This window comes from Podarcis liolepis, assembly GCF_965112155.1.
Source record: "Podarcis liolepis genome assembly, chromosome: 2".
Taxonomy (NCBI): Eukaryota; Metazoa; Chordata; class Lepidosauria; order Squamata; family Lacertidae; genus Podarcis; species Podarcis liolepis.
This window is the reverse complement of record NC_139555.1, coordinates 100,732,311-100,745,364: the sequence shown is the minus strand read 5'-3', so window position 1 is coordinate 100,745,364 and position 13,054 is coordinate 100,732,311. Positions and strand designations below refer to the sequence as shown.

Sequence of the window (13,054 nt, the reverse complement as noted above, 5' to 3'; positions counted from 1 at the left end):
GTGTAATGCCATGATTTTATGTCCTGAGAAGGGATAGTTGATCTCACATGGGTTCTTTAGGCTGGGGAGTGAGGGTGCTGCCAGTGAAATCTAAGAGTAATTCTCCTGCAAAGTATCAGCTTAATACTGGATAAGCAGCAGATTCTGTCTTTCAGATCTCCTCTTTAATTACTACCAGATAAAAGAGATGCACTCTCTCTAGGCCTTGATTTTCATACTATAATACCCTATATAATATTACTCACAGGGTGGCTTTACAGATAAAAATAGTCCAGTTATATTCCCATTTTATTAGGTCCAAGTATTCACACTTTTCAAACAAAAGAAGACATAATATATAATTTCATCAGTTACCTCACAAAAGCCCCTTCACATGAAGGTCTCATTTGATGTTGGATATCCAAAATCTACATCTGTTGCTCAGTTCCTTCTTAAAAATATTTTGGTACATGAAACGTTGGATTTGTAATTTTGTCTAGATATGCCATTTTTCTACCTTTACCATCCTAGTCTAATATTGAAATTTATATCACCATTGAAGACTTCACTGTCAAAACAATTAACAAACACTGCCTGAGTAGCCTAGTGAAAAATGCCGTTAATGATATTTCTGTCAATCAAAACTATACATTGCAAATTAATGAGTGTTAGTTGTTACATCAGTTTCTCAACCAATAGTTTATATATGTGTGTGTTACAATGTAACTCCCCTGTCATTTTAAGACATGTAAAATAGAAGATACAGTACTGGTAACTTGCCAATGAATGGATCAGATACTATTTTTAACATTGACTTGTATTGGGATTTAAGATTTGCTAAGTGTACAGTAGCTAAGAAGGTAGAAATATCTAGCCTTTTCTTTTTTCTTTTTGCTTCTTGTAAGGGTTCAGTATCACTAATATTGGCTCTAGCAAAATCCTAAAGCACTGCTGAACTTTTAAGGCCTCCAAATAGTAAGTTAGCAAATCCACTCTGGGAATCTCGCCATTGTTATAAAAAGACACTTGGCACTTAGTACTTTGTCCCATTTAGAAGCACACAATTTACTAGGCTATAAAATGCAAATATACTTGCACAGCACGTAGTTTTGTAAATAGACTAAATGGTCTGTTTTCGGATATGGTGGAAGATTACTAAGAGGAAAACTAGAAGTGAATCAATGCAGAGATTTATTTGCTCCCAGACGTCTGGGGTCCCCCCACTTTTTATATAGAACTCAGAATTACAACAGAAGCATATGGTTCATTTTTAAGTTTAAATGTGTCGTTTTGACACCTCAGAGAGCCCTACCTTGTTTTGCTGATTGGCTGGGAGGGTCTGGTTGATTTAGAGGTGTTCGATGAATTAGCTTGAATGCTAATCCTAACAATTAAGAAGAATAAACTTGAATTAGGATTCTTTGTGCCTCTTACTAATCTGTGGTGGTGTTTTCACCCCATCTATGATTGATCATGTGATTGATCAAATAATCCGAGGATTATGTTGTTCTTGGGATGGAGTGGCAATCCTAGGATTTAGAGTTTGCATTTAGTGCACCACTGACTGCCACAGTGAAATTTGGTCATAAATCAAGCAAGAGCATCAAACTTGCATATGAACATACTCCGATTGTAGTTCTTTTGGTTGCTATTTGTGCAATTACTATCACAGACCCTGAAATAGCAAGCATGCTTTGAGATAATTTATGGTTTGGCCACAAATGTGTACAGAGATGAACATGAAATATTAAATTTACACACCCACACCCAAAAAGGCTGCTGGAATTCCAGATGAGTAGATCCTTTATCCTGGCTTTGCAGTTCCCCCCTGTCTGTTCTCTATGCAATGCCACCTTTTCAGGAAGTGATATATCCATATCCCAAGTATACTCCTCCCCAAGTATTATTTAATGTCTTGATGTACAAACATGGGATATTCCTTTATTATTTATAAAAATGAAAGTACACATTTAGATATCTGGTTTTCATTCCCATCCCTGAGGTGTGAAAGCTGACCAAAATTAGATGGCCTGTGACTTCATGCAAGGATGTAGACTTTAATTTCAGAAAAGAAAGCTGGTGTTTATAAATTATCAGTAAATCTTGAGGACCTCACAGAGGGGACATACTGCATAGGGCCACCAATTGCTGACTCTTCATTTATGTGTGGTATAAAAAATAGCTATGCAGATTTTTGGTTGAAAAAAATATTAGGTTAATCTGAAGGGGCTATTTCAGGCCCTTTCTTATTTCGTATGAAGAGTCAGTGAGGCTTACGCAGGGCTATTCCAGAGTTTTCCTGATACCACTGTTTTTCTTGTGATTCCTTATGAGATATCTGGGGGCGGCAGATCCTTAAGCCGGTAATGACGATTAATGAATAATGCCACTGTCTCCTGTGTGATGAATTGGTGGGTAGACACTCTGGAAGGAGGAAGAGATGTGTCTCTTCTCAGATTTTGTGTGTTTGAATGAACAGTTATGCAGTAGGAATGTATACTTGACAGGTTTATCTATACAACCTTATTGCTTACTAGTAACTTCTTTCATAACAGGTTTAAAGCAGGTCGGATATTTGTTAAACCCAAAGGTTAAAAAACACACAAAACAGTTTCTCTAGTTGTGCCCAGAATAGAACAGACTCTAGTTGCAGTTCTTGGATCCAAAACCTTCAGTTCCAGAGAAACATTAAGGTGCTCGCAGATCTGCTTCTGCACCAGAGAGCAAGGAAATTAGAAGTTAAGGTACTCGACCTCAACATCTAAATACGTTCTCTTACTCAGCCAGTTTACACCTTAGCCTCCAGGCATTCACACTTTCCCTTGATCTTTCTGCCCTAAATCATATTTCCCTCTACATATTCAGTGTATGTATTGGATGAGCAAAGAATTGAATAAAAAGGGTGTAGTTCAAAGAAAGGTTTTAAAACTGCTGTGATTCAGCTACTCTTTATATCCTTCACAAGGCAGATTTTCAAGCCAAATTTCTTACTGATATAATTTGTCTTGATTTTATGATGAATAGGATTTTCAGGCTTTAAAAAGATAGAAAGGTGAAAAAGCAACTCGCCTTAAATATACAGCCATTCCAACAGCCCTTATAATCAAGGCTAAACATATTCAAAAATCTGTATAATCATTTTGGGGATTTGTGTTGAGCTTCCGGTGTTGGTTTCTTGTCAGAGTTCTGCCATAACTGGTCTGGTCAGGTTATGAACAGGGAAAGGGGAGGAGAAAAGTATTGCTCATAGAATCTCTGCAGTACCTAAATAGAGGACTATGTGTATTCTGGATGCAAGAGTTAGGTAATGGAGGAAATAGTCCCTGCCAAGTTTGTGCTTTTTTTTTTCAGTCATAGGAAATACTAGACTAGCAATAAATAAATAAAAAATACCTAGATAATCTGCAAGGAAGCTTGGTTTTGTAGCCCTTCCAGATAGTGCAATGGTAATATACTTTTGCAGTCATGTTGCTAGATTTCATTTCATATTATACTTTTTAAAATTAACAACTGATAAAACTGGAAATACACATTCCTTTTAAAAGTGTCTGGCTCTTCTGTTACAGTAAGGGGAGAAAATCCCGTGCCTGTATCATAAGTCCTAATGCTGAATTTTGAATACAGCCATACCTGGGGTTGAAGTAGCTTCGGGATAAGTATTTTCGGGTTGCGTGCTGCGGCGACCCGGAAGTAACGGAGTGCATTACTTCCAGGTTTCGCTACTTGCGCATGCGCAGACGATAAAAATGATGTCATGCGCAGAAGCGGCGAATCATGACCAGCACATGCACAGATGCACGGATGCGGGTTGCGTTCGCTTCTGGATGCGAACGGGGCTCCGGAACGGATCCCATTTGCATCCAGAGGTACCACTGTACTTGTTTGAATCTAAGGGATGTGATTAAATTACAGTAGCTAGAAGCTTCAGGAGCCTACACTTATCAGCCTTGAGCCTGGTTAAGATCATAAGAGCTTGCAAAATCAGGCCAGTGGCCCGTCCAGCCCAGCATCTTGTCCTCACATTGGCCAACAAGATGCCAATGGGAAGCCCACGAGAAAGCATAGAGCTTTCTTCTCGCCTACGATTTCCATCAACAGGTGTTCGGCAACCTACTGCCTTTGACAGTGAATGTAGCAGATTGACACTTCTTCATAACCTAATGGATGCAGTATTGCTTAATGAATGGCCTGGTGTGCACATCACACATTAGCCCAAGCACATGGGTTTCCAAAGAAGAGATCATGGCCACCTAGCTCGTCCCTGACTACTAAACCATGGTTTAGCTTAGCATGTCGTTCGAACTTGACTCATGGTTTAGCTTTCAGGCATTTATGGCTCATGGTTTGTCCAGGAGATCTAAACCACAAGCCTGCATTCATATGACATGCTAAGCTCTGCACGCTCTTGCCTTAAGTTATGGTTTGGCTTAACATGACATGCAGACCAGAAACTTGCACTCCTTCACCTATAGGTACTTGCCTAGTACTTGAGATCTTCACTGGAGGTCCTTCTCTAGGTTTCCCACTTCTTAATACAAGGTGGGTATTACTAGGGAGAGAGCCTTTTCAGTGTTGATGCCCTGTTTATAAAATGCCCTCCCCCAAGAGGCTTGTGTCACACCCAGTGCTTTTTTTCCTGGGGGGACACAGGGGTACGCACATCCCTAAACATTTTGTGAATCTTTGTACTTTTATCCGTTTACTGTATTTGTTTTCCCCGATTTGAACTATAAAATGGTGATTTTCTTGAGTCAAAATCAGAGTACCCCTAAACATTTTTAAAGGGGGAAAAAGTACTGGTCACACCCACTGAATATTTTAGATGCCATGACTTTTTTATTTGCCCAGGCCTTTTAATTACAAAAGGCATATTCGACAGTGTTCTTTTGCTGGTTTTGAAATGGTTTTACAGTGCTGTGTCTATGCTGACTTTTAGATTGTATTCCTTCTGATTAGTATTGTTTACAACTGATGGTGATGGCAAAAGTTTAAATGATAATTAGTGGGGGTTTTCAAATAAGTTTGTAAACTGCCAAGAGGACTTGAGTTGTATATAAATGTAACAAATAAGTTTGAATGACCCTAGATAAAACTTTCATAGTGACTTCAATGCAGTGCTGCTGTTCAAGGGATTTAAGTCGAATATTCAGCTGCCAGCCACGTTAGAGTGGATAAATGGGACATGTACATGACCACAACAGGAATAGGTGGCTGTGGCTGCCAACTAAAAAACTGAGGTTGCTAGGACCCTGCCCAGGGCCAGACTAGGCCGTTTTCCCACTTGAGATGAATTGCCCTGCCACCTTCTCCGGCACTTCTTTCTATTGCCAGCTGATAGCTTGGAGAGAGTGGGATGATCCCTGGGGGACAAAAGACAAGCTACAGCAAAGAGATATTCACGCTTACCCAAATGAACACTATTATTATTATTATTATTATTCCTGCTAACCTAGCAGTTCGAAAGCACATCAAAGCCCAAGTAGATAAGTAGGTAACACTCCGGCGGGAAGGTAAACGGCGTTTCCGTGCGCTGCTCTAGTTCGCCAGAAGCGACCCGGAAGCTGTATGCTGGCTCCCTCGGCCAGTAAAGCGAGATGTCACCGCAACCCCAGAGTTGTTCGCGACTGGACTTAACGGTCAGGGGTCCCTTTACCTTCTATTATTATTATTATTATTATTATTATTATTATTATTATTATTATTATTATTATAAAATGTGTGCCACTACTTCCTGTAACATTTTCACAGTGGTTTACCAAGTTGAAACAGTACCAACAATAACCAAGCAATCAATGGCAAAACAAACAGTAAAACAACAGATGTATGGAAAAACAGTGGGCACAATGTGGAAAGCCAACACACAGCAGCAATCTGTGTCCAGAAAAAGCAGCTTTTTATTTCCACATGCAGTGGAGCAGGAGAAGTTCCAACCTGGTTTAGAACCAGTTCCATATTCTCGGTGTTTGCTAACATACTCCTTCTTTTTCCCTTCCAGAAAGAAGACACAGCTCCTCCAGCAAGCCACCTTTAACCCCTCCTTCCTCTTCAGTATTCTCCCTCTTTTCGCCTCTGACTTCAAAAAGCAAAGGTAGCAGCGGAGGTGGGAGCAGTCGTTCATCCAGTGGCGGAGGTACTAGTGCATCGTCATCATCCAGTTCCAAGTTGTTGAAGTCACCCAAAGACAAGCCGCCAATCAGTGGAAACAATAGGCCAATGCACCTGGTACATAGCAAAGGTCCCCATGACAAAATGTGAGTATGCTCTTATAAGGAGAGGCACTAAATGTTTAGCAATGGATACAAATACTATCTCAATTTTGTATATCTCATTTTGAAAAGGCATATTTCATTTTGGTCTAGGGCTCCTTCCCAGTAACTGGCATAAGATCGATGCATATCTTCCACCCACCCATTCCCTTTCTCGTCCAGTCACTAGTATAGTGGCACATAATGTTCTGGAGCTAATAGGAACCATGCTTGCATTAAACCGGGGTGTGGGTGGTTTGCAAATAATTGTTAGAGGTAACAATGGTTATCATTAAATATAGTGTGTAGACCTATATACTTCACTAGTGCTTGAAAGGGAAAGAAGAGGACAATCCACATGGGCACAAAAGAAGAAGGGCTTAGCCTATAGGATTTATGCGGAATATTAGATCTGCACCAGGGCAGGGCTTTGGTCTTTTAGCTGCTGAGCTGTAACTTATAATTATATTGCAATCCAATATGAAGGAGGCTGCACCAACAGCATCACTGCTGCACATTTTAATGTTTCTGGAAGGGGAAGGATGATAAAGAAAAAGAGAGAAACCATATCAAATGGGGGGGGGGAGGAAACATGCTCATATGGCAAAAAGAAAGTTAAGAGTTGGTTACAAGTTGCTAACTGGGATTAAATATGTTTCCTGAGTTTCCTAAGCGTGCTGGAAACTTCTGAGTTAGAAGGTCAGGGCCACCCACTAATTTTTATATTTTGTGTATTATTATTTTTTTTAATTTTGTACACTACTTTGCCTCCAAAGTTCACAGGGCGGTTTACATTATAAAGTTGTTGGACATAGAAATCATACTGGTGCAACATTGAAGTAGAAATGTATTAAATGTCAAATGGTTTCTGCGCACATACTCTAAAAGTGAACAGCTGAATCTGATATATTGTGTACCTGAGAAAGAAGAACAAACGTGATCGAATAAAATGTGCATACGCTTTGTAAAAGGGAGATGAGCAGCCAGACATCCTATTTTCTATTTTGAATTGAACACAGTAAGTTGGATCCAGACTTTGTCCTCCACTAACGGAAGCACTCTTTCAGTCCATGGGTTCCTTTGGATCTAGTGGCAACCTTTGCCCAGATGGGCAATTCACATTGTGGTCTGTGCACCCATCAAACCCGCAACTATGCCTAATGATTGTATTAAGCATGGGACCGTTTGCAAATTAAAAAGGGGCAGGGAGCCTTTATTGAGATGTTCACTTTTCTGGTAAAACGGAATAGTGACACACATAAATCATTGGGGTCAACAGCAAAAAATGCAAAATATGTTTGATTTAAAAGTTATTTATTTTTTAAAAAGCCATAAAATTCAAAGACCCACATAATCAGTATGCAGGCTCTAACTTATTCCACAGTTTTTTAGTCATCAAAAAAGCACAGTACAGTTTTTTCATTCTGTTCCTAGTGCTGTTTCCCATTTGTATGAAGCTGCTGGATGCACTCACTGAGGGTTAAGGCATGGTGGTATCAGTATGCTAATGGCACCCAGCTCTTTCCTTCATACCATCTGAACCAGATGTAGCTATATCTCTGCTGAACTGGTGCCTGGAGGTAGTAATGGACTGGATGAGGGCTAGTAAACAGAAGGTGGATTCTGACAAAAGGAGGAGTGCTGTTGGTGGGTGGTTCTAATGTTTGGGAACTGTGTATTTGGCCTGTTCTGGGTGGAGTTTGCATTGCCTCTGAAGCAGCAGGTACGTGGTGCTGCTAGATCCATTGTTGTCGTTGGGAGCTCAGGTAGTTTTATTGGCTAGAACTGCCTATTGCCAGCTATGGCCGGTTCAGCAGCTATAGCCGTTCCTCGGTTGAAACACCTTGGCCACAATTTTGCTTGCTCTACACATCATATAGCATCTATTTTGTGGGATCTACACTGGCTACCAATGTGGTTTGGAACCACCTTTTCCCATATCAGCCAGCCTGTGCCATCAGATTTTTTGGGGGGGCACTGATTATCAGAAAATATTGCTTGCTGTGTGAGGTTGTGCCTTCTCAGTAATTACACTCCAGCTGTGGATTTCCCTTCCCCTTAGAGGCCTATGGATGGCTACATAACTAATGGAGATGCTTCTGTTCTCCCAGGCTTTTAGAGGACCAGGCTGATCTGCTCTGGAGTTTAGGGTTGTTTGTTTTATATATCACTGCTCCTGATTTCTGTTTCAGCTGTATTTTACTGTGTGTTGGAAACTGCTTTGCTGAAAAGCAGTCTACATATTTTATAATAAATTACCTCTTTCCTCCTTGCAGCATGACTCCATCTGTCAAAGTGGAAAAAATACATCCAAAGATAGATGGTGCACTATTGAAACCTGCTGTTGGTCCAACCTGTTCTACTACTGTGAGCTCCTCAATAAAGACTGGCCTTAATCCCTCAATACCAAAGCCACCCTTGCCTTCCCCTGGACAGATACTGAATGGTAAAGGTCTTCTCTCTGTGCCTCCATACTCGGAAAAGAAGCAAGACGAGAGTACAAATAATAGGAAATTTTTACACAAAAGATTGTCAGGTAATTTTTATAAGGCTTTTTTTTTTTTTTAATCTCGCTTCCTAACAATAAAAATAAAAGAGCAACTGGCAAGGGTTCAGAAGCATAGTCTTCCGGCTTCAGATGTACTATGGTTAATTTCTAACAAGCCAACGATTTGTGAAACTGGTTAGCCAAAGTTCTGGGTCTGGGAGGGGACACGAAACATGCAAGGGTTTGGTAGGTTTGGGCTCTTTCACATATTGCTGTACCAAAGTTTAGTGTGACATCTGAGCAGAGCTGTTGTATGATAATAAATCTTGGGCACTAGAAATGCTGTCTAAATCAGGCATAGGCAAACTCAGCCCTCCAGATGTTTTGGGACTGCAACTCCCATCATCCCTGACCACTAGCTAGGGATGATGGGAGTTGTAGTCCCAAAACAACTGGAGGGCCGAGTTTGCCTATGCCTGATCTAAATGCTAACTCTTGGTTGGTTCCAAAGCACAGATATTACTCAGTTTCCCTTTTTCTCCTGGTGCAGCACTATTTGAGATCCTGCTGGTCAGAAAAATCAGCCGCATATGCACGCCCAGCCTTCCTTGGATCCTAGCCAACATTATTAAATGTGCCTTAAATCATCATAATGTGGCATGAGCTAGAAATGCACAAAACGAAATACGCAAGTGCTGATTAATAGTGAAAACGTTCACTATTTCCTTTAAAGTGTCCCTCATTTGAAGTATAATATATATTTTTTAATCCTCCTAGGTGAATTAAGTGGTATGAAATCATTTCCCTGGTGCAAGAAATAGCCCTAGATAAAGGCCAAGAACCGACACAGTCCACACAGCTATATAGTTTTCAACTTGGAAGCTTTGATAGCAAATGAGGCAAGCCATGAACAGTGTGTTGACTCTTGGACAGGGGATCGGAAGAAAAGCACTTACGGGATGGGGGTTGCACATATAGATCTCTTGGGTCTTAGCTGCTGTGACCATTTATGGACCCACATTTACGGAATTTTGCCAGTTATGGAAGCATGTACAGTTAAAGAAGAGCACTGTTATTTTTTAAATAAAAAATAAATGCACCTGCTCCTTAATCTCTTCAGTTTGTGTTTTTTTGAAATCTTAATATATGAATTTAAGAAGGTTCTCCTCCCGTTTTCTTACCTATAGCATCATATATAGATTTTTATATAAATGTAAGAGAGATGTGGCTTCCACTTGACTTAAAATGTATAGTATATGTCAGTAACACTGAACTGTTAGAATATGACAGTATGATTCATTTTTCTAGTTTTACTTTAATTTATATTTCTTTGCAAAGCATAGTCTTTGAGTCTGTGTGGTTTCTTTCTCACGGATTCTATAAAGAAGAGGGCCGTAGGTGTAAAGAAAAATACAAGTATGGCAATACCTTTACTTGCTTTCACATCTTAAACTCAAAAGCGACTCTGGGGTTAGTTCTGCATTGAAATAAACAAATTTAATTTCTGAATGAAGCACAAATTGCTGTTGTTGTTGTTTGCATTGTTATTATTTGTATTATTATTTGTATTTAACAGAGAGAGAATTTGATCCTGATATCTACTGTGGCGTCATTGACATAGAAACGAAGAAACCCTGTACTAGGTCTTTGACATGCAAGGTAAGATGCCTTCTTAATGAACTAAGTTTTCTGAACGTCAGGACAGAGAAGTCAAAGTTTGATTTAGGTGATTCAGACAACTCCCTGAAAACAACTTAGAAAACTGGTAGTAAGAAGGTTAGAGCTAGACTGTAATAGGAAGAAAATCTAGTTTAATTTAAATCTTCATTTATGTGTTTTCAGACAGTGCAGCTAAATGGTTCCAGTTCCTCCTTCCCACCCACTTTTTTAAAAAAATTGGGAGATACTCAAATAGGTTTTGGCAAAATAGGGAGTTCTGCTTAAATACGACTTCATCTTTTGACATGGGGAAACAAGGCAAGGCCACAGGAAATTCTGATGAGAAAATTCAGATACTGGAATTACTATCCTAAAATAATGCAAATGAAATGATTAAAGAAAATAAGCAAATGCAGTATAAAAATATAGATCAGATATGCTCTGAATTGCATTCACACTGTCACCTCAGCTCCTTTACTAGGGCAATACTGCAAACCTCTTTGCTGTCCTTATTACCAAAGATGATGTGCAACTGTGAATCTCTGTCTGGGTTTGAACTGGTACTAAAAATGTAGAGTAGGGTATTTATAGCTATAACATGTTGAAGAATGGCTTGTACACAAAACCCTTTAACTGCTGTGCACAACACCTATATTTCCAGCAGAGGGAGCAGCAGCTAATGTAATTTAACAAAATGGCATTTCTATGTTTAAGTGGATATTAATGAAATTCAAGAAACACCACTATATTATATCACAAACACTGCGGAACTTGGATACACAATCCAGTGTTAATTCCTGTACTATCTATGGTTAGGACCATATGTACTGAATTTGATTTACCATGACCTAAGAAACTCCATGATTATGACGTTTTAATGGGTTTAATGCTCATTTTTAATATCTTATTAATGCCAGATGCAAGTATGGCACATGGCATTTGCAGGTCTTGTTTGAACGTTTGGCCTGTGTCACTTTATTCCAGTTCATATATTTATGCAGCCAGGCGTATGATGCATATAATAGGCTCTTTTCCATTTTCCTCTCTGTATTCCTAGTATTCTTCCCTCTATCCATTTTTGTGGATTAGATTGGAGTTCCTTCTTGCCAAGGTCTCCCCACCACTACCAATTCTCCCCATTCCACTGTTCCTGATCCAAAAATGCTTCATAAATGACCACACTACCCACCTCCACCTATGTATTGTGCTCTGTTTTCCTAAAAGCAAACAGGATAAATCTGCACTAGTGAAATGCCAGACATAACAATACCTTGGTATATTCAAAGCTTGGTTTTACATATATTGCACAGGTATACCTCTTCAACCTGGAGTAATCGGTTGCCTTTTAATTTCCAGACACATTCCCTAACTCAACGGAGAGCTGTACAGGGTCGAAGGAAACGATTTGATTTATTACTAGCCGAGCACAAAAGCAAAACCAGGGAAAAAGAATTACTCCGCCATTTGGATCATCATCAGCAGATGCCCCCTCTCAGGGAACCACATCCCTCACCTTCAAGAACTTCCCAGGAGCTGCACCAAAATTCTCATGGAGTTATTCCTACAGAATCAAAGCCTTTAGTACCTACTAAACCCAAACCTCACACCCCCAGTCTTCCAAGGTAAATAAAATCACCCAGTGGCTTTGGTAGCCTTTGGGAACTTGAGGAATTGTGACTTTCTGCATTCGGCCTGGTGAATACTTGCTTGTCTGGTCCGTCTGCTCCATTTGTGCCACTCCAGGTAGCACCAGCTCTCCCATTTTAAGATTTTAAGTGTCTGCACTGACCCATACCACAGTCTCACATTAGAATTCCTATGACACCAGTATAGGCAATGCAGCATGCTTTTATGTTGCACTCTCACAAGCTCTGGACTGATCTGAATTAGCTCTGCTTATTAAGCTTAGCATGGTAACCAGTTAATGAAGATAAATGATCAGACCACCTAGATATTTTCAGGTAAGGCGGTAGCCCAGATCATTGTGACCTGTTCCACAGTCGAGAAGCATGAGAACGTTAATAGAGCAGCGGCTGAGGGCTGTAAATGCCAAATAGTTGAAAAGGTTTGGTCAAAGTCTCCATTCTTCTAAATTGGAGGCCAGGAGTCACCATATGCCTCTCTCTAAAGCCGAGAAACATTTCTGCAATTAGTCTGCCTTTGGTTAAAAATAAAAATCCTATCAACACATTGTGTGAGCAGAAGGTTTTCCCAGGCAATCTATGTAAGGTAAGCTTTAATTTCTAAGAACGACTATTAAGCAAGCGCTCCAAGGCAGAAGGCGTTGTAGTTACCAAAGCCCCGTTTAGGGTTGGTTCACATAGTTGTTTTCAGCTGTATTTTCGGCATATGAACCCCCTGTACTTTCTGTGTTGGAAGAGCTGTGCAAGCTTTGATTCAGCAGAGGGCGGCATTAATGTAAGACAGAGATTTCCCCCTGCAGCCCCCCACACTCTCAATTCTGTGTGGTTTTGTAGGGTTCCCCAACTCTCTAAAACAGATTTTCAGGGATCTACAATGGTCCAATGTTGTGTGATTATTATTATTTTTGTAAGAAACTATTACTCTTCATGCATGTGCATATGTGCTGTAATTTCATGTTAAAATACAAATTGTAACAGCTTGGATATGTGAGATGGATGGTGTTTGTTTCTATTCAGAGGGGCTCAAGGCAATATATGTA

At 39.9% G+C, this 13,054-nt stretch overlaps 1 protein-coding gene across 2 annotated transcripts in view; it reads left to right on the top strand.

The window, feature by feature from the left end:
• The window catches only part of ATXN7 (ataxin 7), a 92,624-nt gene that overhangs the window by 69,451 nt on the left and 10,119 nt on the right, over positions 1–13,054 (top strand). For both annotated transcript variants that reach the window (XM_083491516.1, XM_083491517.1), the window contains 4 exons: positions 5,975–6,230; positions 8,501–8,760; positions 10,289–10,371; positions 11,728–11,993. In XM_083491516.1, the coding sequence (XP_083347642.1) occupies positions 5,975–6,230; positions 8,501–8,760; positions 10,289–10,371; positions 11,728–11,993 (865 nt within the window). The remainder of the gene's footprint in view (positions 1–5,974; positions 6,231–8,500; positions 8,761–10,288; positions 10,372–11,727; positions 11,994–13,054) is intronic.